The following is a 23,876-nucleotide window of genomic DNA, read 5'->3' on the forward strand; positions in this document are numbered from 1 at the left end:
CCATTCCCCGGCACTCACCTAACTTCCAAACGCTCCAAGTCTAACAACCCTTCCTCGTGAAACATTTATAAAATGAATTAAATAATTCTCTTCGCGAAACCCACTAATCAGTCCAGACTCACACGAACCTTCTGCTAAACAATAACTTCATAAATTTCCCCGAACCGCACACGTAACTTTCCTGAAATCTTTCCCACATATCGAACCGCGCCAAGTGTAGGACCGCTTCCTGGTGAAGTCTCCATCGGCAACCCCATACCATTCGCGTAGCGAAATCCGTCAAACCCGTTGAAATTCGAATTTTTCTCTAGCTTCCCCTTCAGGAAGCGAAGACGCGGATGTGACGTTTATAATGAGCGCGTAAAGCGGAATGGGCCTTACGTAAGCGAAACGCATCCTCGGTGCATGCTCGTTACGGGCAAACATTTAAATTGCCGCGACCTCGGGAAATCAAGATCCGCGGTTGGGAAAGCATTGTTTCCGCGTTTCCGCGGGGCCTTACGGCGGTTTACCCGTATTACGTTGTTTACGCGGTACCGAGCCCGAAAACTCGAGCGGCACTTTCGCCACGCCCGATTCGACGTACCCGGAGAGGCGGAAACTTTCGCAATAGGTATTCGTGTCGCAAACCTGAAAAATTCAGCCGCCACTCTTGACTCGCCGAGTCGCCATAACGCGATACTCCACATGATACTTTGCACGAGCTCGCGCGTGTGCCCACACGTCCGCAATTCTTATAACCACGTATGCAACCTGTATGCACGAGTCTATACGTACCCGCGGCGTTTTCCTTCCACCGAAGGACGACTGCTAAAGAATTTCCCGACATCGCGATCCGCGCCATTTCTTTCTCCCCCTTGGAAGGACCGAAATGGACAAAAGTAAATCCCTATTTTCTCAGTTCCCTGAAATATACTTTCAAACCTAAGATACGATATTTATATCAATTCTGTCCGTCGAATCCTAGCGCACGCAAATCGGTTAAAATGGCGGCCGAAGGACGTTTCCGGTAGTTGGGCGACCTCGTTAAAAGTGGTAAGTACTTCAAGCCCGATGCGTTTAGGAAGCGGTCACTTCCCGTTGTGGGCCCCCGGGAAAGGGAAGTCGCGTATCGTCCAGGGTGTGACGTTCGATCGACCATTCGACCATTCGGCCATTCGGACGGGAAAGTGTGTTCCGTTTCGCAACGAGCCGTCCGATTCGCCGAGTAGTCTAGGCTCCCTTCACCGAGAACCGCCGAGGAGCGTGGCAGGAGTCGATCGTGGAACGTGGACCCTTTCGTGTGCGATAATCGCCTCGAATATTCAAATTCGACTACCAGATGCCTTCGCCCATGATGGACGATTTCTGCGGTACGCCTAAGCCGAATTCAATTCCCCGGGTCTTGCGTCAAAATTCATTACACCGAAGAAATAATTCATCAAATATTTCATTGGCACCGTTGATAGCGATAGTTCTTTAACGCGTGCGACAATAGCCCGGGATATTAAAATTCGACTACCAGATGTCTTCGTCAATTTCGATAAAAAAAAAATTGCTGATCACTCGATCCGGGTAATACCAGGGGATATTACTGTTCAGCGACAGACGTTCACGTACACCCTCAAAGCCCACATGAATGTAAAACAAAGGGAGAACCCTTGACGGACTTACCCCTCGACAATGGACCGTTTGATGCACGTTAAAAGTGCATATAAAAATACTATTTCAGTGTTTATCCCCGTTGAAGTACTCTCACCGTCTCGACCGCGTGTACACATAAATGAAAGAATTTGTCCCGTGCCCTCGATTTTCTAAAATACATTCTCTTTTTACCCCCATTTCGATTAAAACGCATTTCGCGACCCACTTCCCTTAAATGTGACCGTAGCATAAAATGCAGTAAAAACAATTTGGCGTAATTCGTCGAAAAAAATTATTCTACGCATGAAGCATGAAAAAGTCGAAGGTCCATATTTAATCCTTTTTTACGAATAGTCCCCGTTACTTGATTTGTACTATTTTTCGCGCATTGTTTGATAAAGCCGTGTCGGAAGACAAGGACACCCGTCCAGGAGAAAAAGATTGATCGTTATCAGCCTCCGGAAGAAACAACGAGTACTCTGTTAAAGTCACGAAGGATTTCAGTAAACCGGCATTCCATTCGTACAAATGTCTTTCGTGTCGTTTCACGATATGCTAATGGGCGGGCGTTAATAAATCGTTAAGAGATATCGATTTTGCTCGGTACGAGGAAACGACATTTCCTTCCCGATCCACAGTGAAAGTATTCAATGTGAATCTGCCATTTTCAATTACGATTATTTCCAAGAGATATCACGTGAACGGATTAATTCACCGAGCAGTGATTGAATTCAATAAGGCCATTTTTTCATGAATGAACAAGACCTCCCTTGCCATTATTTTTCATGATCGTTCATAAGAAAGCCTAAAAATCTTTCATGAAAATTCTGGCAAGTTGTAAAGCAACGCGTGGCAAAATGTCCTAAACAAATGCCGTACTTGTAAAATGTATCATTCTTGCAAGAATTAACCACCGACAGTGGTTGCCCTAATTGGTTATTTGCAATTGAGATTTCCCCACTTCGACGTGCAATGTTCAACATGCAAATTTCAATGTCGACATTTTCAGAGATATTTCTCGAATGTAGACCTCCGCGTTACGCAGTCGATGTGATTTCTCAATTGGAATATGTCGAAATTAACCAGCGGCCTGCTAATTAAGTAATCGTTCATTGTCTTCCAATTTGAAAGTTCCTCCGTAATTTCTTCATTATATTTATGAAATTGTTCCGACCAGTTAGCACTGACAATTTAAATCAAACCCGAATGCCTTTCTTACATATGTACACCACACATCATACATATGTATTTTGTACATAAAAAATTGCATTAACCTCTTCACCTAGGATCGGTGCAATGATTACCGCAACAAGAGAAAAACCATCATCGACGCTGTCCTCCGCAAAAAATAAAGTCTTATTTGCGATCATAAACCGAGAAAGTCCGACACTTGCCAAATTCATAAAGACTCGGTACCTACGCGTAACGGTACAGTCCCGTTATTAAAACATAAAAATAAGCACGAGAAGGGAAGAGCAAGAAGCGATCGCCAACACTGAGCGAAAAATCAACTTTCTAGACGAGATGGATCACTTGCGGCAATCTACCCATTTGTCGTTAAAGAAACTTCCGACACTAAAATTCATTTCATACGAATCATCGGTAACTAAATATAGTTGAATGGTCGTTATAAGTATTGTGAATTCTTATTATTTTCTTCTGGAAAGTCATATTTTTCGCTCAGAGTAAATAAAATTCGCTTCCGTGGCGGTTCGACCCCCGGCCGAGCGGATCGGTGGTCGGGCCAGAAACGCGTCCTCCCAAGCGGCCAGGTCGTCGGCCTTGGCTCACCTCGGCAAGCAGCGCCAGGAGGGCGAAGACGATCCTGGGCGCGCGCCCAGGCGCAGGTCGAGTCATCTTCGGATGCGGTCAGTCAGGCGCAGGTGTCGGGCTGCAGGTGGCGCGGCGGGCGGGTCTCAACGCGAACTGGCTTCGATCCCGACACGCGGGTGCAGGTCCGAGGATCAGGCGGCGTTGACGCCGATCAGGCGCAGGTGGGCGGCGTGCCGGTCCGCCATGCCGCCCGGGCGCGTCGGGCTCGCCACCCGCGCGCCCCGCGCCCCGTCGGTCGATCGCTACGAGGAGAGGCTCCGGTTCCGCGCGGCGGTGCTCCGCCTCGCAGCAAGCGCGCTCGGCGTTCCCCGGTGGACTGGCGCATTTTCATGATTTCCGTGCCAGCGTTACCCCCGCCGCCCCCACTACCGCCCCCCGGGCGGCCTTTCCATGCCATTCCATTCCGGCCGCCCCCTCCCCGCCGACCGGCGAGCGCACCCGACTCTGCCCGACTCTACCCGACTCTACCTGATCGTCTACCTGCGAGTCGACGCCCCCTCGCCCCCCGATGCACCAGGCGCGTAGCAGCGGGGAAGGAAGCCCTGCCTACTATGTCTTCTGGTCCTCTGGGAGGATCCCATCTTTGTATTTTACTTAGTTTCTAGGAATTTTTACTGCACTGGGTTTATATATGTAATATATTTAAGATGACTTGAAAGGGTTAATCAGGAAACGTGAGGTACCTGTCTTTGGATTTTACTGTCTCTGGGAATTTTTACTGGTTATGTTTGGAATTAATTTAAGGTGATCTGAAAGGATCGTTCTATATCAGGAACGGGAGGATCCGGTATTTTTTGGGAATTTTATGGAATAGTAGATAGTTTTGGCTGGATATTGAAAAGATGTTACATCAGGTTATGTGTACTGTTTCTTAAGCAACGTAACATATTTGTTTTATTCTACTACCATTTTCTATTACCTATAGCCGATATAGGAGCACGTGCTGATAATTGTCGATAATATAACCTCTGACGATGAAGCAGATTACCGTTTAAAAACTCAGCGGTCGGAATTATATCGTTCGAATTTTTTCTTACCCGTTTCACTCACTATGATGCTCAATCGTTACATTTGCTAGTATCTCAGCAATTTTTTAGACTTAATCCTGTTTAATATCAAATTTCTACCTGGATATATTATTTGAGAATTTATTGAGCAATCCCCAAACTTCTCTCTGCTCTTATTATCCGGCGCCTTGCACTGCACTGCCGATCTTCTTTACCAACTTCCACTAGTAAGACTGCGATTCTAACCTCAAATAAAATACAACTATCCACCAGGTAGCGCCACGATCGGATCAAATTTCCATTTCGTATATTTAAACAACAGTAAGGATCTAATCGAGATAGTTTTACAATGGTTTTCTGGGAGGAGGAAGGAAGAAGTAGGGTTAGGTTTAAATCATAGATGTCCTTGTACGCGCGATTCTCTCTTTAATTTAATCGGATCTCTGATAAGGAAAACAATGGCTCGAATCATTTTGATATAAAGCCACGGAGGACTCCGCATTTAGATTCGTGTTATGCGCAGTGAAAAAATACAAGACTGGAAAGACAATTCAAAGATGGCGGAGACGTAGGAGACGAGTGACGTATTTGCGACAGACATCCATCCGTTCGCTCGTTTTAATTCTATGACAACTCGATTCTTGGAAAACTTGTGGATCGAGGATGCGCGAAGATACCGAGGGACATGGAAACGAGCAGAAGCGAGCACGTCGCGAGAGAGTGTGCGAGAGGTATTATCAGAGTGTCGTTATCGCGTAGGCGGTCCCCTGGCTCGTCGTTTAAAGTAGGACACGCTTTTGAAAAGAATACTCGCCCTAGACGGCTATAAGTCGAGCCGACGATGTGATAGTTACGCTTTTTCAGCTCTAACATGAACGCGGAAACGCTTGCGTTCCATTGAGAGGAGTCGGCACTCCAGAGGGGTAACGGTGGCTTCGATGCTCCTCCAGTGACCTTCCGGCAGGGCGATGAGTTGGCTACGGAGCAGTCCCCTGAGGACGAGCTTCAGCAAGCAACGCTCCAGGGATTCACCTCCCAAGGATGCGGATCCCACTGCTTGCTACGACAGCTTCCGTAAACACTGGCAACAGACCTATGACATTATTACGAATACTCAGGTAAAATTAATGGATATTTTGGAGTTAAGTGTAAAAGCACAGGTAATCGAAACAAACCAATTGTCGTGTTATAGCCTCCGGTTGGAATACCCAATCAAGATGACGTGTTAGGAGTTGTCAATCATATAGACCAAATGGTGACGTTGCTATTGTTGGAGCTCAGGAACTCCAATACCCAGAATCGTTATCGCCGGACCTCGACGCCTACTCATTCTCCGTGCCTTGAGCATCTGCTCAGTGAGAACCTGCTGGATAAACTGTACGACTGGAGCGTACATACTGGCAGGTAATACAGTGTAATTTCTAAAATCAGGAATAAATCTCTTTTGATTTGGACGTTAAAAAATTAAAAATAATCATTTTTAATTTATACATCAGATTTGGCAATGCGGTACGATTGGAACAATTGAAGCTGTACGAGCTGCTGGTTTCGCACAGTGGTGCACTTTTAGCTCATGAACCGGTGACAAGGCCTCTGCTTCGATTACTACAAGAATGTGCAGACGACATAATGCCGGTGGAGGTGGAGAAGAAACTGGTCGTTCTGTTAAATCAGTTGTGCGTGGCACTCATGCAAAGCATGGCTTTACTGGACCTGTTTTTCCACCCAACAGCGACTGGAAAGAACAAGTTTGTATTCGAAACTCAGTACAATAGCAAAGAGCATAGGAAACATTTTTAGCTAGATATTAACATTCTACGTCGAAGTTGAGAATGAACGAATTTATGATATATTATTGCGTTTTTTAGATTCATCATTTTCAATTTGTTACTACCACACATTCATAGAGAGGGAGGTGTCGGGCAACAAGCTCGAGATGCCATGTTGCTTTGTATGTCCCTTTCAAAGAAGAATGATGAAGTGGGACAATACATTGCGGATCATTCAAACGTTTGCCCAGTAAGTTCATGGAAAAGGATGTGCTACTTCTTTGTATCACTGTATACTAATTTGTATTTACAACCAGTATACTATTTCCTTGTGATAAGCATATCTGCATGGTGCTTAAAAATCACACCCTATCCATACGGCATGTTTATGTAACCAGTTTGCTCCCAGGATAAGAAACGGGTTTGCCTATGGTGGGATAATGCAAACTATTTCAAAATTAATCGTTAGACAATGAGATCATAAAACTTAATGAAAAAATCTTTCTTCTCAATTTATTGATTTTATTTTTAAGGTATTAGCCACAGGACTGAGTGGTCTGTATTCGCTGCTACCTCGCAAGCTCGACATCGAGACCGAAGACTGGCATCGGTTGACACCTGACGATGTGAACGATATGCCAGCCCTTACCCAATTGATGAACTCTCTGGAGTTCTGCAATGCCGTCGCACAAGTTGCTCATCCACTGGTGCAAAAGCAACTGCTTGAATTCCTTTACCATGGGTTTCTAGTACCTGTCATGGGTCCGGCACTTCTGCAGGTACCGCAGTAACCTGTCACCTTTTTCTTATGTCGGTACAGAAGCATCACATCGCATTCCATAATTTTTCGGTTCAGCAAGTAGACGGTTTTATACCTTACTTTGTTCCACTTTCAGAATGTGGTAAAAGAAGGTAATTATTTGCTTTTCTTTTTTTCTTTCGTTCATTTTCGTTCAAGTACAAGCACACCATAACGCGTTGGTTTATGCCTGCTTTTTCCATTTGCATACCTTGAACTCGGTACGAATCGATACGTGAAACGTTGCTTCTTGTGTACCATTTTATTTATAATACTCATTGCATTGTCGATGACGACTTTTTTATAGATTTACTGTGTTTTATTGTGTACATTTTTAAAAGCCAATAAACGTCTACTTCGCAATAACTGTGAAGACAACTTGAAGATTGAATCAAAGAGGCATTAATGATGACATTGACATCGTGCTAAAAAATTATTAACATAGAATGTCTCAATATAATAGTCAATTGTCGAGTAATGGTTTATTTTTCTTGTAAAGCGACGTTTTTAAGGTTAATGTGGTGTGTTAAGAGCATCATTGTTGGTGATGGTATATCTGAAATTTATTGTTAACACTAAGAAGGTCGAAATCAATGATTTTGTGGCTTGTGGTTGTTGGTGGCTGTCTGGTGACACTTTCGTGGTGCTCGTAGGATTCTCTCGGCTTGACCCTAAATCAGCTAGATGCACCACAGAACTGGGTTAGTACCAACCACTCACTACACTCGATAACTAATACGCCTTGTGAGTCGAATTCTTTTCTCAATTGAAACTTACAAACTGCACGCTAATCAAGCGATCTGATATATCGAACATGTACGACAAAGTACCTTGACAGCTGTCCATTACTGGTTTATTTATTATCGATAGTGTGCGGCTCGTAAGTTGAACCTTGTCTATGTGGTAATAATTCGTGAGATGCTTTACTAACAAACTAATGCACCTTATTAATATCTTGAAATAAATTTTGCACAATACATTTTCCTTGTTTTTTTTTTTTTTTTATGAAAACGTTTCCCGTAATGATTTAAATTAAACACACTGCTCCTAGAGCAAGTGGTTTTTAGAAACGACTTTGACAATATCATCGGAATCATTTTCTATCACCTTGTGAATTACTCGTTATTGTCTAAAGAGCTTATGTGATTTCGTGAAACTATCTGTTCAGTTTATTTCAATATGCTTGAGCTGATTTGGTATGACACAATTAGAAAGTAATACCCTTCTTTTACCACGTATGTTAGATGTCTAGTGGCCCGTAACGATTCCATTGTAAAAATGTGTCTACCATTTAACCATGCACTACTTGTCCCAGGTAACACGATAAACAAACTGTTAACTGTATAAAGTGCTTTATATGGCGTATGCACATAGATAATATTTTTCTGTCGACCTGTCGTTGCAGTTTCTTCTCCGATATCTTACCGTTCCAGCCTTCTCGCTTGTCTCGCCTCAAAGACACTCCTGAAATCCTGAAATCTAAAATCAGTGTAAAAAATAGATCCAAGTAGACCTTTCAATTTACTTATCCCCATTACTAATTTATTGTGAATTTCTTCTAGACAGTTGTCGAGGAGCTGGTCGCTGCGACAGCCTACTTCGATCTCTTCCTGAGATCGGTCAACGAGCCTGGATTATTGCGGTCTTTGGTGAGGTTCATGTTAGAAGACAACTACGACGAGTGCAGGATACTCGATAGCCTCATCCAAAGGATATCCTCCAGATCACGAGTAATTCATTACTTCCTTCTCTATATATTGACCATTCTAACTTAACAAGACTTTAAGAGATACTATTTCCTTCGCAGCTTTGCATCGTCACCTTGGCACTGTTCGAAACCTTGGTCGACCTGAACTGCGAAGATGTAATGTTGGAACTCTGTTTTGCAGCCCTTAATCCCTGCTCGCACGTAATGCTGTCCCAAAGAAGACGACTGAAAGACGTGGATTCTTTCGGTCGAGGAGCTGAGAAATTCCTGTCCTTGACCCCGAACTGCTGCATGCAATACGCAGTGGCTAACAGTTCGACACCGCCAAACTCCTTGCCTCAGATCCCTCCTTCCCGTAGGAAGAGTCCAAGTTCCACAGTGGAGGGTTTCAAATCCTTGCCAGTGCCAATCAGCTATGGTACAAAGTTATCGGAGAGCTTGTATGGGAATTACCATGCGTATCTCCTGGATGCGAGACAAAAGATAGCTGCTTGCCAGATTGCCTGCTCGAGCTGGTCCTGTCGATACGATGGGGAGCCTCCGAAGGAGAGCAACACTAGCAGTGCCACCACTCTAGCCGGAGAGACCACCTTGGTGGAACAGTCGACGAGGAAAATGGAGACAAACTCCACGTCGCAACCAGAAACATTCAAGGACTCCAGAGATACGTTTAAGGACCCTTCGATGCAGAACGTCCTGGATAATATTAAATCCTTACTCGAGGAGGAGTCATCCAACCCCATGGATGCACCGGAGCGAACAGAATTAGATATTTTGAGTAGAAGTGGACTCTCTGCGGAGGAGCAAACCAAGTTGGATGCTGACATCGCTGAGCTCCTCAACGAAGACATTGGCATGGTGGAACCAGCCAGCGAAGCCCATCTGGCTGAAAAGAAGGGGTCCGATAGTGGCATCGATGAGACCAACACTGCGATGAACTCCCTTCTCTCCATCGGAGAGAGCAGTGGGTACGAAAGCTTCGCCTTCAAGGGTTCTTCGGAATCTACACCGGACAATGAACCCAGTGAGGACAGAATAAGCGAACACGAAGAGGACCCTGGGAGAGAGCCCTGCGTAAGGCTCCACGGAGTGTCAGAATCTGCTGTCGTTACTGCCAATGAGGTCTCCACAGTGAACAAGCAGAGCAGAGAGAACTCGTACCACCAGGATATCTTCAATGGGCAGCCTAATGTGGGGATCTTCCTAGATGTCATCCTGAGGAAATTGGAGTGCATGATGAGCAACAACGTTTATGTGAATCTTCACTTGACGGGCCTGATAAGCAGGCTCGCGATATATCCTCAGCCACTGCTGCAGTCTTTCCTCCTGAACCACTCTCTCGTCTTTCAGCCTAGCATCAGGTCCCTCTTCCAGGTTCGATTCCTAGTTAATTGTAAATTACGTAATTCAGACCTTGGAAGTCATCCAGAAAGGGAATGTGATGTTTTGAAACATAAAATTGCGGGTTTTAGGTACTTGCCTCCCTGAAGCACCGGATAGACCAGTTCCTCGTCAAGCACGAGGATGTGGATCTCCTGGTGGAGCAGGCCAGGTCGTTCCTGATCGGTCGCGAGGACAGACTCGTGAACGCCAGGAAAAACGTTCTGGAAGCCTCGGCACAAATAGCGACGAACAGACGGAACTCCTTCGCCAGCGAGCCGTTCTCCAGAGGTACGAATGGATTAAACGTCGCTTTTAATTAACGAGTTACTTAAGTTTGTAATGTTATTACTATCGGTACTTCCGTCGCTTATCAATGTCTGGTGTTTCCCTTTCAACGCTACCTCGGAAGTGCTCAGACGATGTAGGTATCTCAAGTTTGGTCGGCCGAGAGAGAATCACTGTCGATTTTCGAGGTTCCTATCCAGGTCGTGAGTTAATTGTTTGCTTCCTTGGCGAAGGTGAACCAAAGAGGAGAAGTCTGACCTCGTCCTTCACGCAGATGTTCCGAAGGACTGGTGCCAATTCTGGTCCCAGTAGCCTCACCAATTCTATCAGTCAGCCGTCCAGCATGATATCGGAGGACCAGTTGGAAGTCATCGGAGATGGCTCCGGATACAGGTAAGACCCTCTTCGAAAGATCTAACATTATTTAATCTAATGTATTATATTAATTGGTAACGTATTTTACTGATCAACTTCTGTCACTATAATATACAATAATTTCTCTGCGGAGTAATGGAAGTAGGTTTTCAATTCTGGATTTTGTCTGGCGGTAATGAGAATCATTTTGATTAACGACTTCAGGTTTTACACGAAGACGTCCTGGGAGTCGCCGAACGAGATCAGCCCGGTGCAGAACGTCGTCCTTTGTGCAGTGGTTCTCGACGAATGGCTCAAAGAGCTCGCCGCGATCACTCAGGAACACACGATCACCTGTTTAACCAGCAGCTCCGAGTCGAAGGTTTAGGTCGCAATCTAAGGTCTAGAGGAAGGTCGACGACGGGGATATGTGATACACCAGTAAACGTATAGGCATTGTCGACAGGGTTCTTCTGCTTATTTTTCTTTCTCTCTTTTCTTTTTCTATTTATCTGCCTCGATCTCACGCAGGAAAGAGAAATTAATACCGAGCTCTCTCCTTAGATCGCGACTACGTTAGGTCGAGGGCGAGTAGGGTCTCCTAGCTTTACTTTTTTTAGAGCACAAGTGGGAATTCACGGATCCATTGTAGACGTGCACGCATCGATAGACGAAGTCGGCCGCGACGAGGACGTTCCGAGCACTTGCAATCCTGAGCTGAAGAGAGTACCACTTAGGGGAACGAAGTGCCAATTCATTCGCTCCGGGAATTGTTCCGAACGCGTTGCTCCTGTCTCGAGATGTCCAGGTAGTTGGAAGGGAATCACGTTAGAGCACTCTGTATCGGGATTCGAGGGTAGCAAAGAGAGTACACGATCGCCTGTATGGCGCGCAATTTAATCTAGGCTGCGATAATTAGGGAATTTGCGAAAGAGAGGCCTCTTATGTAAAGAGGAGACGTCAGGGTGACGACTGGATTTTCGTTTCGTATTTTGTACTTAGCCGAGCCGACGAAGTAGACGTACAAAGCGCTCTCGAGGCGGAGCTTTATCGTCGACCCCAAAAGTCGGCACGCAGGATTTTACGTCTACGCTTTGATAACGAGACGCTATTTTTCGAGCGCTTTATTTTTTACACTCTATGGTCTACGCGATGCCGAGGGTTGCACGTTTGAAACGGCCTAGCACGCTTCCAAGGCTACCTTGAAGACGTTGCTGGGAAATCTACGACATTTGCGAGAAATTTATTCAGGGACACGAGGATGGAGTCCACGTGGTCTGATTTTGGCGAACTGGGTGCACCGAAGCATTTAAAATTACACCACGTGAATGCGGAAGAACTCCGAAGAACGGAAGAACGTTCGTGAAATTTAGTGTTTTTGTAACAAAATTTGTTAATGTTTGTAAGAAAAGTTAATAGAAAATTTCAGGGGTGCCAGGATCTTCTCTGGGGCCTCCACAGACACGTGGTGAGATTTCAAATGATTCGGTGCACCCAGTTTGAGGAAAAGTCATAAACAAGACAATTTGGATCCCACTTTCGTATCACCTTAATTCTGAGCAAGCGCACGAGACTTTGTTGTTAATTCATAAGCATTGAGCCTAAAGAGCGTTATCGTCTTTTAGCGTTTATATCTACCGTTCTTTATCTCCTTCCTGTGTAGACTTAAAGAGGGGCGACCGCAAAGAGGAGAATTACGGAAACCGAGCCAGGGGACGAGTTAGGATTACGTGCAATTCCGTTGGGATTATTGTAAAATTAACTACCCGTGTTCTGTACATTACGTGTAATATAGAATAGAAGGTATATGATTATGTTACGGCAGAGACGTTTTAATAAAGTGCAACATTTACTCAAGAGTAAAGTCTGGAAATAATCGAAGCGCTAAATAAAAAACGGCGGTTACTAAACCGCTATACAAAAAGGGCATATAAAAGGGGCGGTTACTTTTGCATTTGATAATAACGGTCATTATTTCTCGCGACATATAAAATCCGCAATTGCTTTCGCACTCGGTAATGGAAAGGGGTAATGTAACAGTGTAGGTAAATGGCGTGTATTTTCTCGCCGGAGTACAAAAAGGTCCGCACGGTATCCATTCGCTAAAAATACTGCGTTTAGGGGGTCTCGTTAGAATATAAATAGCTTACCATGACGATTCCTCCCCGTAGATCAATTCGTCGGTACAAATTCGCGTTACACTAATTACGAGCTATATGTAGCCTAAGTAGTGGATATAAATATAAACGGCTTCTGTAATTGCAGGTAGACGAGTGAACGCTGCTTGGGTGACGATTACACGACCTTAAGAGTAGGTTGGATGGTCGAATCTTTGGTATACGTCGATCGATGGATGATAATAGATTACCAGCGTGGTGACGTCGGAGGAATGGACTGTTGACTCATCAAGGATGGGCCACTGTAATGGAGGAATCAATGGATTGAATAATTATACTTGAAGAAGTATCCCATAAGCTACCGAAAATGAAACAAGAACCTCCAAGCTATAAGCGGAGTGAGTCTCTCCGTCAGTCTCTGGTAATTCCTCTCCAGCTCTCTCTGGTAATCTCGTTGATCCGGCCCGATGAGGTTTTTGTTCCTCCGCAACGCGTCCAGGCACTTCTTCGAGAAGTCCTTGAAGCAGAGGCGTAGTTTGTGCTGAAGCCTCGATGGCTGCAAATTCTGCTCGCGCAGACCCGAGAGGAAGACCACGGCGACCTCGGCCGGGCCCTGGTTGACCGTTGTGCCGATACATCCTTGAAGAACCATCTGCAGCATCTTCGGGTCCGGGGGCTCCTGGATCGTCGCTGCGGCGACCTGGTCGAATTAACAAGTTAACATCGGATTAACAACGTTAATTCCGTAGTGGAGGAATTGACTTAGGCTAGTTTCGAAATCATCGGCAAGGATGAAGGTGCTCACTTCGGCGGTCTTCTTCTGGATGTCCTCGATGGCCACCTCGATGGGGCTCAGGACGATCTGCTTGCGAGCGACCACCCGGATCCTCGTTTTCAGGTACGGGAAATGAGTGGCCACGGTCAGGATGGTCTTCCGTTTGCACTGTTCCCTGAGTTCGCCGTGAGCTTTTCCCCCGGGGGTGAACGGGGTGGCGTAAACAAAGCGTTCTGGAAGCGATAAGGTATAGGACGCTTTTCGAGGTCTCCAGGACGACTCGTGTCGAGATTAATAAATGATCACCTACTTATATTAAAATTCCTGTGGAAGACGGTGGGCCTGTGCCTGAGCTCGTGCAGCTCGAAATAAGGCTCGACATAGGTGATCTGCACGTACGCCTTGTCGGGCTCCAGTTTGCCAGGGTCGACCGGATTAGAGTCCTTGATGATGACGATGTTCTCAGTGCCGAACCTTTCGGCGTAGAAGTTCTCCAGCCTGGAGAAGATCTCCGGGAGCTTGGTCAGAGTCGGCTCCTTGTAGACGAACTCCTCGCCGGCGAGGTCGCCGAACCGAGCCCCGTAGAACCCGACCCTAAAGTACGTCCCGAAGACGCGTTTGCCGGCGAGCTGCTCGACCCTGGTGTACGCCTCGTGCAGTTTCCTAAATCGGCAAGGATAGGTCGTTAACGGTTAAAATATCACCCTGAAGAAGCTCCCCCAAAAACGAAGAGCATACCCGTGAATATTTGCGAGCTTTTTATAATCATGCGCCGTCTCGGCGATGGGTAAGAGGACCCTGTAGACGTCGGGGATGGCCTCGTACATCCCTGCTGCGTGGAAGGAGCTGGCAGCGTGCTCCAAGAGACCGGCCAACCCACTCTCGGAAAAGTCCGGACCCAGACAGAGGCCCTCTTCTCTTCTGGCGAGGACGTCGTCGCCAACGGCGCTCTCTTCAAGAGCGTTCGGCGTCACCGGGCTCAAGGCGACCGCACCTACGGGTCTACCTCCACCTCCAGGCTCCAGGAGATGGAGATATTCGGCTACCAAGGCCGCACTGTGCACCAGGCACATCGCTGCCTCCGTGTGGTTCTTCCTCTCCATGTGCTGCTGCGCCATGTTCGCCAACCAGGTCAATCGCAGGTCTGGGGAACCCTGGTATCCCTTCGCAATCCTGCAAGGACGGACGCGGTATTCCTTTTGTTATAGATTTTATGAACGATCGCCTTGCCAGCGACGACTCACCTGTACATCAAGTCCAGTAGCATCTCCGGGTCCTCCTGGAACTCCTTCATCTTCACGGTGTCCGAGAGGATCATGTGCAAGTTGAAGAGTAGGTCCTTCACCTGCTCCGGGAAGCTCGTCTCGGCGAGCTCGGTGTCCCTCTCGGCGTATACCAGGACCGTCTTCAGGGCCCTCCGGAGAGCACCCTCGCTCGGTGCTCTTCCTCTACCCACCAGTGCCGACAGGGAGGTGGTCACTTGCATCTTGACTCGCGCGAAATTCTGAAAATTAAGGAATCGTATCAAGAAAAGTCAGGGAAACGAAAGGCGTTAAATCTCATCGCAACACCTACATTGCCGATCTCGAAGTTCTGCCTCATGAGGAGATAAAGACTAGCAGCCGCGTGACTCCTGACTGCACTTAACGGCGAGCTGCATCTCGTCAAGAGAGTCAAACAGAGATCCCCACACCTCTCGCTCTCTTCGTCGAACAGCGCACTGTGATACTTGAAGACCAGAGCTCGCTGGGTGTTGAACATGTGCTGCAGCACCGAGGTGCTCTGGTTCCTGGCGAGAGCTCTGAGCAGGACCTTCAGCACCGCTCCGACAACGGCTCCTGGAAAAGCGGTAAATTTATCAGACATTCAGGATTACTAGATGCGACGGACTCAATTGGCAGCGACCGTACCTCCACCTCCATCGACCTGCACCACGGACTCCAAGGTATCCAAGACGACGAGAGACGCCTCTGCCGCGAGGGCACCTTCGATGTGAGCGTCCTGCTCCACGGCTCTGCTCTCGGGTAGCTCCGTCGACCTGGGGACAAGAATTCAAAGGATAATGAAAAGGCATTGATACAAAATTGCTAGACATCATCACCAAACCGCTGATCCTCTGAAAAAGCCTCATCACCTGTAGGGCATCTGATCCTTGCGCCACCTGAGCTTGTCGCCGGTGATCCTCTCCTTTCTCCTGAGCATCATCTCGCTCCTGGCGCTGCCCTGCCCGAGGATGACATCTTCGAGCCTAGACCTGATGTCGCTGGTGACAGCGGCCTGGGGAGGCAGCCTCTTCAGGGCTTTCTTGCCCTTGTACTCGAAAGCGGCGGTGGCGATGTTCAGAACTTGAAGGAGACTCAGCACCCTCCTGGCGCTGAGCTCGGAGCACCACTGGGCGAGGGCGGACCTTTCCAGACCCTTGAGGACCCAGAGAACGCACATGAGGAGATGCCGGGTGGCCTCCGAGCTGAGGGAGACCCTGCACTGCGCGCCGGCGACTTCGGCCGAGGCGCCACCTGCTATGGCCAGGGCGACCGACTGGGTGATGGAGCCCGACTCGTCCAGATAGACACTCTTTTCCTTCGAGTCCCAGTGGTAGAGCTGCGGCAGCGCGTCCATGACGACGTTGAGGAGCGGCAGATAGAGGGCGGCGACGCGCGCCTTCGCTGAGGGGTCGGCGTACCGGGGGTCTACGTCATGGCAGCCCATTAGGTACCGAACGGTTCCGATGGCCTTGTTCTGGAGCATGGGGTTGGGCACCTCGAGGGTGTTGGCCAGGTCGGAGAGCACCAGACCAACCAGGAAGTGTTGCTGCCGGAATTCTTGGCTGAGCTCGGAGAACCTGGCGCGGTCCCCCGGCACCAGGGTGGAGATCAGGCTTCCTGAGCTCCCTGTAGATGGGCTCGGCGACGCTGGAGCCGATCCCGAGGTGTAGCCGGTTCCGAAGGGGAGATTCAGGGCCACGTAGTGCTCGTGGCTGCAGACTGTCCGGACGAGGTCCAGCTTCAGAGCGAAGAGGCCCGCCGAGTCGGGCACCTGCACCGAGGCCTCTGATAGCGAGCAGCAGGTCGCTCTTAGCAGACTCAGGACGAAGCCTCGGTCCACCACGGAGAGCAGATCCGAAAGGAAGCTCCCCAGGCTAGAGACCAGGGTCGAGGCCACTCTGAGGTCTCTTCCGCACCTGGCGATCACCTCTGAAGTCAAGGAAGCGATCAGGGTCGCCACGTCGTCCGAGAACTGTGGGGAGAACCTGGACTTCCTCGGCGAGTCCAGACCACCTGTTTCGGATAGGGTCACCACCATCGAGCGGACAATCAGCTCCAGGAAAAACCAGGAATGCGTCGTCGCTAGTTCTCGGGCCTGACCCGTTGATACGACCCAGTGTAGGGCTAACTCCTCGTGGAGGAGCCTTCTCGCCGGGTGGCTGTTCACCGAGGGCGACTCCTGGCGCATCGACGCCGTCCTGAAGACAAAAAAAGACTTATACCATTAAGGGGACATGAAAGTGGCACCCGAGGATTTTTCATGGCACTTTTTTCCGCACCGGCCATATCGAATCGTTTGAAAATGTATCATGAACTCGTGAAACTAAATTTAATATCCCCACCTGTCGAGGCCCCTCGAGGCGTGCACCTCCATCTCCAGGTCCTCCACGGGTAAGTCAGGGTTACTCTGGGCGCGGATGACCCCCGGGGTGTAAGACGTCGCCGGCAGGGAACACTGATACGCCGTGTACGTCGCCAGGAGGGCGTGCCTCCCATGAACGTCGACCTGGCCGTCGGGGAGGTTGGTGACATTTCTGGCGAGCAAACCCAGGGCCTCGAAGACCGCCGCCGCTATATTCAGCGGCTGCGAGGGCAACGTCGCCGGCCTCACTAGCAGCGAGATCAGCTGATCGAACAGCTGGGGAAGCGACCTGACCAATGCCGACGGCGACGCTCTTGCCAGCTCCAGCAAGGCCGACTTGAGCTCGGATTCCATGCCCGCTTCGCCGATTCTAGGGGGGACCTGCCCCGTCTCCAGGAACCCGCACAACGAGAGGAACCTGTGGTCCAGGTGGGAGTCATCTCCATGAGTCTGACCCGGATTAATCAGGACTACCTGTAGAGTGCTCATGTACCTGTCGATGTACTTATCCTGCGGATGGACGCTCGAGACCGGCTCCAAGATCAAGGTGAACACGCCGCGGTGGGCGTCCACCCATCTAGTTCCTGGCAGGAGGACGTCCGGAGCGATGTAGGAGTAATTGGCTGGAGGGGGGTCCAACATCGCAGGTAAACTGAATTCTCCGGACTGCAGGTGGCCGTCTCGCAATAAAGGTAACCACTGGAAAATTGATACAATTTTTGAACGGGGTTTGTGGAAAGCCTGGTATCAAAGAACGCTGTCTTAATCCTTAACTGACGTCGTGTGATCCTTATGGCACTCGATTTTACATTAAGAATTAATTAATCCTTTCGATACGGAGAGTGAACGATTATTTTAGCATGCATTACCCGTTTGAGTTGAATTTAGTATCGAAATGGTTAACAATGTTATTAAATAAAAATATAAGTGAAAATAACAGGGTTTAAAGAGACTCGCGGTTGCTTACAGTGTAGGCTACAGCAGTTTCCACACTGGGCTGCTCCGCTTTTTTCTGACAACTTATGTGGTAGAACGTGAAGAGCAGATGATGCTTCGCACTCAGATCCGCAGGGAGCCTGATCTTGACCTCGTCGTAGAAATTCGGATTTTTGTTGTGATAAGAGACGGAAGTGAAGTACTCGTGGGTCATTTCAGGGCAGGAAGACCTGCCGAAAATGGCGGTGAGCGCATCAGCTTCTTGTTCTCCACCCATAAGCTGAATCCTTACTGCTATATTACGAGCCGAGCCGGTCCTGGAGCTGAAGTTGGCTTCCTGGAAACGTATAAGCTACACCAACTGCGAGATAGAATTAACTTAGATCATGCAGACTACTGAACGTACTTTCGGATAGATGTATAACAAGTTGCGATAGGTCAGATCCGGCGAAACCACTTCACTAGGGAATTCCAGGATCTCCTTCACAGGGCGACTCTTCTCGTCAGGGTATGGAATGAGTCTTCGCAGATCGGGATCCAGACATCTGGGTAGATCGTCGGGTCTTGGACTTAAATCTAACTTTAAAATTCCTGGCAAACACTTTAGTCGCTTTAAATTCGACCCTGGCCTCCTGAGCTCGACCAGGAGCTTGTACAGGTCTTCGTCCCGGAGGCGTTCACTCTCTTGTTTGAAGAAACTCGAAACTGTCAGAGTTATCGGTCTGTAATCGAAGGATAAATTTTCTGTATCGGTTCATTTTATCTCCAGTGAGACAGAGTTTTGTTATCGTTGTCACCTGAAGCTGTCGAGGCAATTCGCAAAGTCATCAGGGGACCAGCTACGTCTCTTATCGGAGCAGCGACGTTCTAAAGAACCTCTTCTCGTTGGTGGTTCTACTTTTTTACGCCATTGCTCCAGGCCACTGGACTTCCTGTCTAAGGAGCCAGCACTTCCTGTGCTGTCGGCGTCACCACCTCCTCCAATGACACCGGATAGGTGGATGGCGGTCCATGCCAGAGGCATTCGATAACGACCTAGTCGCTCACAAGCTGCTGCTGCGGCTGCTCTTACCTTGAGAGAGGAAATATACTTGTTCACTTAAATATTTCTTTCCAGTAGTCGAATTCTTCTCTCAACACTGACTTTCAGTACGACGAATACCTTTTCTTTGTTCTTGTCGTCACGTAGATAAGGCTCGGCACACTCTGAAATATCTCCTTGCAATACCTTCTCCAGCCTAATGACTAGAAATAAATCTGGACTTGGTTTGCTTATGCTCAGTACGCAACTTCTAGCTAAAGTACTGGCATCGCTGTAAGCTATGTGGCCACCGAGCATTCGTTTCAAACCCTCAGAGTTCATATCCACGTAAAAATTCTCAGAAACCTGACATAAAATCAGGACACTGTTATTGATTACTATTCATGTGTTATTAGTACAAATTACTCATAACATTTATACCTTTTTCTTTTCTCTAGCGTCATAGAGAGCTAGATTTGCAAATATTGGTTCGACCTCCAATTCTAATTTTAATTGAAGGCACTTAACAAGAACCTTGTGAGAAAATGGTTCCGATGGTTCTGGTGCAGAGTTGATTTCCTGCCATTCGTCATCTGGAGATGTCGGCGGAGCGTACAATGGGAACAGTGCTTCCTAGAATTAAAGTAAAAGGATAGGTCAAGTTTCACATTTTGGCACGATGCTGTTCGACTGCTAAGATAATTACTTGTCGATCCTCCAAACGTTTCTGTTCATTTGTTTGATCGATTGTTTCAGGACAGACACGATCCAGCAATCCTGGAAGTAATGGATCGTGCTGGGAGTGACGGAGATCCAAGCTTGCCCAGGATCCACGAGGAGTATCTCCACAACTGGATAGATCTTCTTCTTCGTTTGGTGATCCGGAACCGTTAACATCTTCTTGGTCAACCTGAGATGAACGAATAAGCTTTTGAATAGTTCTGCATAATTATATTATACTACCAATATATGAGAAAAAGTTTGGTGAATGGAAACCTCAAAGTCTTGTCTAGGTGTATCTTGTAACAACCGATCTCTGGCGATTGGGGAAACCCTTCCCTTATACTTTCGATAGACAATAACCCAGTCAGAAGTGAATGTTTCAATACACCTCCGTACATACGGAGAAACTACATCCCTGCAATTTAAATGTACGCATAAGTTACACTCTTAATTTAAACAAATGCAATGCTATTAAGGCTAGGTTTTATCTTACAATGATTCATGTGGTACAATCGGTTCTTCCGTTCTCATTTTTCTTTTCACAATCTGTAATTCTAAGTCTCCAGGTGGGAAATCTAAAATTGGCCTCAGAGGATCTCGATCCAGTACAGCCTGATGCTGCACCAGGAACTCTTCGTAATCTAGGGGCTCCAAAACCTCGCAAAGGGACATCTACAAATAACAAAGTATTTCTTCAGTAATTCATTAATTACGGTATAACTCAACCAATCAACATACTGTAGACGAAAAGCCTGAGGCACTGCTGTTACTCTTCGATAGATCCCTCGAGTATGACGTCGAGTTGGCTATTTGCCTCCTAACGTCGGCTGCATGTTGCTTGCTTAGCTTGTGTGCAAACGCACGTTGTACTGAAGACATGTTTAATGCCTTCAATACCTTCTTTGAGAAAATTATCCTCTTATAAAATTAAGGTTTAAAGTCATCTGAGAAGCCTGAAAGTAGAAAAGGAGAAATTAGAGGGGAAACAAAACATTATAACCTTTAACCTCAAATAAAGTATGACAAAGCTTCCGTTAAAACGTTCGTATGCAATTCGCAATGTAACGATACTCTTTCATTAAATCACATTAACGATTATAAATGTGGAAGTATTTTCGGGAACTATACTCTTGGGGCTTTTATTACTTTTGACAGCTTTGACAACCATGGGTGGTGACAGATGCAGACGAATCGTGAAACAACAGTAGCTTTACCGTCCATGTTTAATCGATAGAGCGGTGCGTTTCATTTAAATTATCGCAACTTACGTAGATTCACATTTAGTTGAGGTATATCGCGCGAAAAAGAGTCTCAGGACTTATTTTTAATTAATATTCGTGGTCTCGAGCGAATTCCTAATCCGGCTCGATGCTACCGCATTGCAACTACTTGCAAGTGCAATGCCGGGTTGCGGCCAATCACAGAAGAGGTTAGGATACGCTCGACCAATCAGAGGCAAGCCTCAGTTTCATTCTAAATTATCAAAAAAGGAAATAAAGGAAAGAAAGAAGTTACTTTTATTTTATTTTATTAGATTTAGAATCGCTTAGTGTTCTAGAACGCCCAGTCTTTATTGTCGTTTCTGACACGCTGGCAATTTTGTATAAAAATATATAGTAATAATAAATCCATGTATACATTATGCCAGCAGCACAATAAATTGATGTAAGGGCTAGAGGTAAAAATGGGAGATTCTCCCTGAATATTAGTTTATGAATTATGGTTTCATATACCGTTATAAGTGGGAGCACTGTGATGTATAATTGTTGTTTTTTGTTTAATAGAGGTTTTCCGAACTGATGGCTTAATGTGAGAAAAGCGACGGTCATGTATGTCATGGAAAGTAATAGTTTTAACGGAGTCAGATTCTCTGGATATAGCAGAGGTAAAAGAGCCGTGTGTCCTGCGGAGCTCAAAATCATGAAAACCTTTGCCTCGGTTTTTTCGGTCACTGCAAGACAACTGAAAGAAAGCAAAGAAATTGTATTTCCAGAATTTGGTCAAGTAATGGTTTATGTTTAATAAAATATTAATGCACCAACCATAAAGGAATGATTGCAGTGAGGATGGCCTTTTCGTGGACATGCCAGCCAAAGAGAAACGAGCTAAGGCTACAAAGAATTGCACATCTGACAAAATGAGAAGGTTCGTTCTTCACTCGGTCTTTGGTGAACAGTACCCAGAGAGGATGCTGAAAAAATCGTTCTTTAATTATTATCATCCCAAATGTAGATTGAATAATTATTGTAAAATAAGAATGCCTTACGAGCATTGTTAAAAAAGTTATGGCGAATGTCACCAATGGCGTTGGAGTTGGAAGTAGAGCAAATGAGTCTTCCTGTACTAAACCTCCTGTCATTATGGCGATTTTCATATTGCTTAACCAACCAGCTCTTCTGCAGATAGCCGAGAGGATTTTATCGGCACCTGCGTAAAGAGCCCAGAAATTTGGAGCCCAATATGCATGAACGAGACCTCTCTTAAAAGGAAACAATCTTGATAGCACCTGCAGAAAAATTTTTTTCATGACAAGTAATCTTGACTTGAATTATATGAAACAATATCTACAATGGATAAAAAATATAATTACTTGAGGTAACTGATCGATGAACGGTCCAAATGAGAAAAAAAATACAATCACTACTATAAAGCCAAGCTTGATAAATTTACCAAGAAATTGGTTTCTCTTCGTGCAGCACCATTTCAGTAACCATACTGTGTATGCTGGTGCAGTGTACAAATAAATATGTTTCAAATTTAATAAAATGGCAAACCATGTCGCACCGACCAAAACTTCACCCTAAAAGTATTAAAGTTATATTCTTTTCTGGTATTATAGCCTAAATTCTAACACATAAATTCACATTCAAAACAGAAATAATATACACTTGCAATTACTTATTATTTTACGTACCTGATAAATAACTTCAGAGACCTTTGCCATAGAAAGCAATAAAATTCCTAATAAAAATCCATTATACTGGAAGTGAACATGATCGACCACAAGTAATCCAACATTGAACAACGACAGGAATGTGAAAAGTAGATAAGAATTCTTCGTTTTACACAAAACTCTCCCAATTCTAAAACAAATCGCAAAGATTAAGCAAAAGATACTTTACCATCTTTTAACTACGTCACACGTGCTTACTCTCTTGTACCATAAGCGAACATTAAATCAGCCACTATCACAGAACATCTTTGGAAGACGATGGTGGCTGGAGAGGCATAATTAAAATTATCGATCCTAAGCATTTCACGGTCAAAATATACCGCCAGATTACTGAGTGCATATTCAAACCATGCAAACAGTGGGGGATAATCTAAGGTCCATTGATACGTTGCTTCGACGTACCATTCCTTGATCGGCAAGCTGTAAGTTATTGCCAGCCAATTCCGGTGTACTTCGAAATCTGTTGAATGACTAAATTAATACATTCCATTAGACGTTGTTTCAGATTTTCCATTACATAGGTACCAAACTGCGATAATAAATCTAACACATCAACGTACTAAGTGGGTATCAAAAGTAGCTTCAGGCATGTCGCAAGAATAAAAATCCGCAGGAAGTTCAAGTCAATCCACCCCGTCTTCCAGCTCGTATCCTCTTTTTCAATTTCTCTATTCTCAAAATCATGTTTTTTATATCGTAATGACATTTCGCGAGATTTTCCCACGTCCAATCACATACCGGAAATGGTTCTCCATTACCGACATCTCCCTAAAGTATTGCAGAAACTTTCCGCTAAGCTGGCGCTGCGATCAGCAGGCGTCATCTTTGAATCGCAGGAATGAGCTGGTTGAAATTAACGATAAAATTTAAACGCGAATTAATACATAATTCTTCGTGCCCGATACTCCGACAGGTTTTCTAAATAATGAGGTGAACTGCGAAATAATCCTAGTCGAAATTCGA

At 46.2% G+C, this 23,876-nt stretch overlaps 4 protein-coding genes across 10 annotated transcripts in view; 1 reads left to right on the plus strand and 3 right to left on the minus strand.

The window, feature by feature from the left end:
• The window catches only part of LOC105699459 (tyrosine-protein phosphatase 10D), a 29,039-nt gene extending 25,282 nt beyond the window's left edge, over positions 1-3,757 (minus strand). For both annotated transcript variants that reach the window (XM_012424461.1, XM_012424460.1), the window contains exon 1: positions 3,415-3,757. In XM_012424461.1, the coding sequence (XP_012279884.1) occupies positions 3,415-3,480 (66 nt within the window). In that variant the 5' untranslated portion in view covers positions 3,481-3,757. The remainder of the gene's footprint in view (positions 1-3,414) is intronic.
• Positions 3,758-4,816: 1,059 nt separating this feature from the next.
• LOC105699454 (UPF0518 protein AAEL005291) lies at positions 4,817-13,223 on the plus strand. Of its 5 annotated transcripts, XR_001104029.2 has the most exons (13): positions 4,817-5,194; positions 5,328-5,581; positions 5,656-5,867; positions 5,960-6,211; positions 6,332-6,482; positions 6,766-7,011; positions 7,685-7,732; positions 8,594-8,761; positions 8,839-10,113; positions 10,212-10,410; positions 10,641-10,800; positions 10,987-11,569; positions 13,027-13,223. XR_001104029.2 is itself a non-coding variant. In XM_012424455.2 (12 exons), exons 2-12 carry the CDS (start codon positions 5,432-5,434, stop codon positions 11,147-11,149), a joined length of 3,024 nt encoding a protein of 1,007 aa, XP_012279878.1. In that variant the 5' UTR covers positions 4,817-5,247; positions 5,328-5,431; the 3' UTR covers positions 11,150-12,620. The 5 variants fall into 5 exon arrangements, 4 of the variants coding, with proteins under 4 accessions (XP_012279878.1, XP_023289984.1, XP_012279877.1 ...); XM_012424455.2 differs by lacking the exon at positions 13,027-13,223 and having other exon boundaries at positions 4,817-5,247; positions 10,987-12,620; XM_023434216.1 differs by lacking the exon at positions 13,027-13,223 and having other exon boundaries at positions 5,314-5,581; positions 10,987-12,620.
• On the minus strand, positions 13,044-21,367 carry LOC105699455 (dedicator of cytokinesis protein 7). The gene is made up of 21 exons (XM_012424457.2): positions 21,229-21,367; positions 20,699-20,913; positions 20,454-20,632; positions 20,234-20,375; positions 19,944-20,147; positions 19,679-19,870; positions 19,379-19,603; positions 19,014-19,288; positions 18,623-18,938; positions 18,248-18,553; positions 17,774-17,979; positions 17,261-17,698; positions 15,788-17,116; positions 15,564-15,691; positions 15,229-15,491; positions 14,898-15,157; positions 14,392-14,826; positions 13,964-14,316; positions 13,684-13,886; positions 13,259-13,578; positions 13,044-13,180 (listed from the first exon to the last, which is right to left on the minus strand). The coding sequence occupies exons 2-21, from the start codon at positions 20,837-20,839 to the stop codon at positions 13,126-13,128; spliced, it is 5,970 nt and encodes a 1,989-aa protein (XP_012279880.1). The 5' UTR covers positions 20,840-20,913; positions 21,229-21,367; the 3' UTR covers positions 13,044-13,125.
• A 104-nt stretch (positions 21,368-21,471) lies between these two features.
• LOC105699282 (probable dolichyl pyrophosphate Glc1Man9GlcNAc2 alpha-1,3-glucosyltransferase) lies at positions 21,472-23,762 on the minus strand. Of its 2 annotated transcripts, none has more exons than XM_012424153.2 (7): positions 23,474-23,762; positions 23,112-23,384; positions 22,875-23,043; positions 22,551-22,760; positions 22,227-22,466; positions 22,003-22,151; positions 21,472-21,922 (listed from the first exon to the last, which is right to left on the minus strand). In XM_012424153.2, the coding sequence occupies exons 1-7, from the start codon at positions 23,617-23,619 to the stop codon at positions 21,478-21,480; spliced, it is 1,632 nt and encodes a 543-aa protein (XP_012279576.1). In that variant the 5' UTR covers positions 23,620-23,762; the 3' UTR covers positions 21,472-21,477. The 2 variants fall into 2 exon arrangements, with proteins under 2 accessions (XP_012279576.1, XP_023289919.1); XM_023434151.1 differs by having other exon boundaries at positions 23,112-23,373; positions 23,474-23,561.
• Positions 23,763-23,876: the final 114 nt, after the last annotated feature.

This window comes from Orussus abietinus, unplaced genomic scaffold, assembly GCF_000612105.2.
Source record: "Orussus abietinus isolate OABI.00-Male unplaced genomic scaffold, Oabi_2.0 scaffold8, whole genome shotgun sequence".
Taxonomy (NCBI): domain Eukaryota; kingdom Metazoa; phylum Arthropoda; class Insecta; order Hymenoptera; family Orussidae; genus Orussus; species Orussus abietinus.

Bases quoted from the DNA above. Each gene is read 5' to 3' on its own strand.
- LOC105699282 (XM_012424153.2), bottom strand. From the start codon at position 23,619: ATGTCATTACGATATAAAAAACATGATTTTGAGAATAGAGAAATTGAA. The intron at 23,044-23,111 runs GTAAGCACGTGT...GATTTGTTTTAG, and splicing joins TTCGCTTATGGTACAAGAGA to AATTGGGAGAGTTTTGTGTA. The intron at 21,923-22,002 runs GTTGGTGCATTA...GCTTTCTTTCAG, and splicing joins ACTGCAATCATTCCTTTATG to TTGTCTTGCAGTGACCGAAA.
- LOC105699455 (XM_012424457.2), bottom strand. From the start codon at position 20,839: ATGTCTTCAGTACAACGTGCGTTTGCACACAAGCTAAGCAAGCAACAT. The intron at 19,604-19,678 runs GTATAAATGTTA...ATTTTATGTCAG, and splicing joins ACGCTAGAGAAAAGAAAAAG to GTTTCTGAGAATTTTTACGT. The intron at 15,692-15,787 runs GTGATGAGGCTT...TCTTGTCCCCAG, and splicing joins AAGGATCAGATGCCCTACAG to GTCGACGGAGCTACCCGAGA.
- LOC105699454 (XM_012424455.2), top strand. From the start codon at position 5,432: ATGAGTTGGCTACGGAGCAGTCCCCTGAGGACGAGCTTCAGCAAGCAA. The intron at 7,733-8,593 runs GTTAGTACCAAC...AATTTCTTCTAG, and splicing joins TAGATGCACCACAGAACTGG to ACAGTTGTCGAGGAGCTGGT. The intron at 8,762-8,838 runs GTAATTCATTAC...TTTCCTTCGCAG, and splicing joins GGATATCCTCCAGATCACGA to CTTTGCATCGTCACCTTGGC.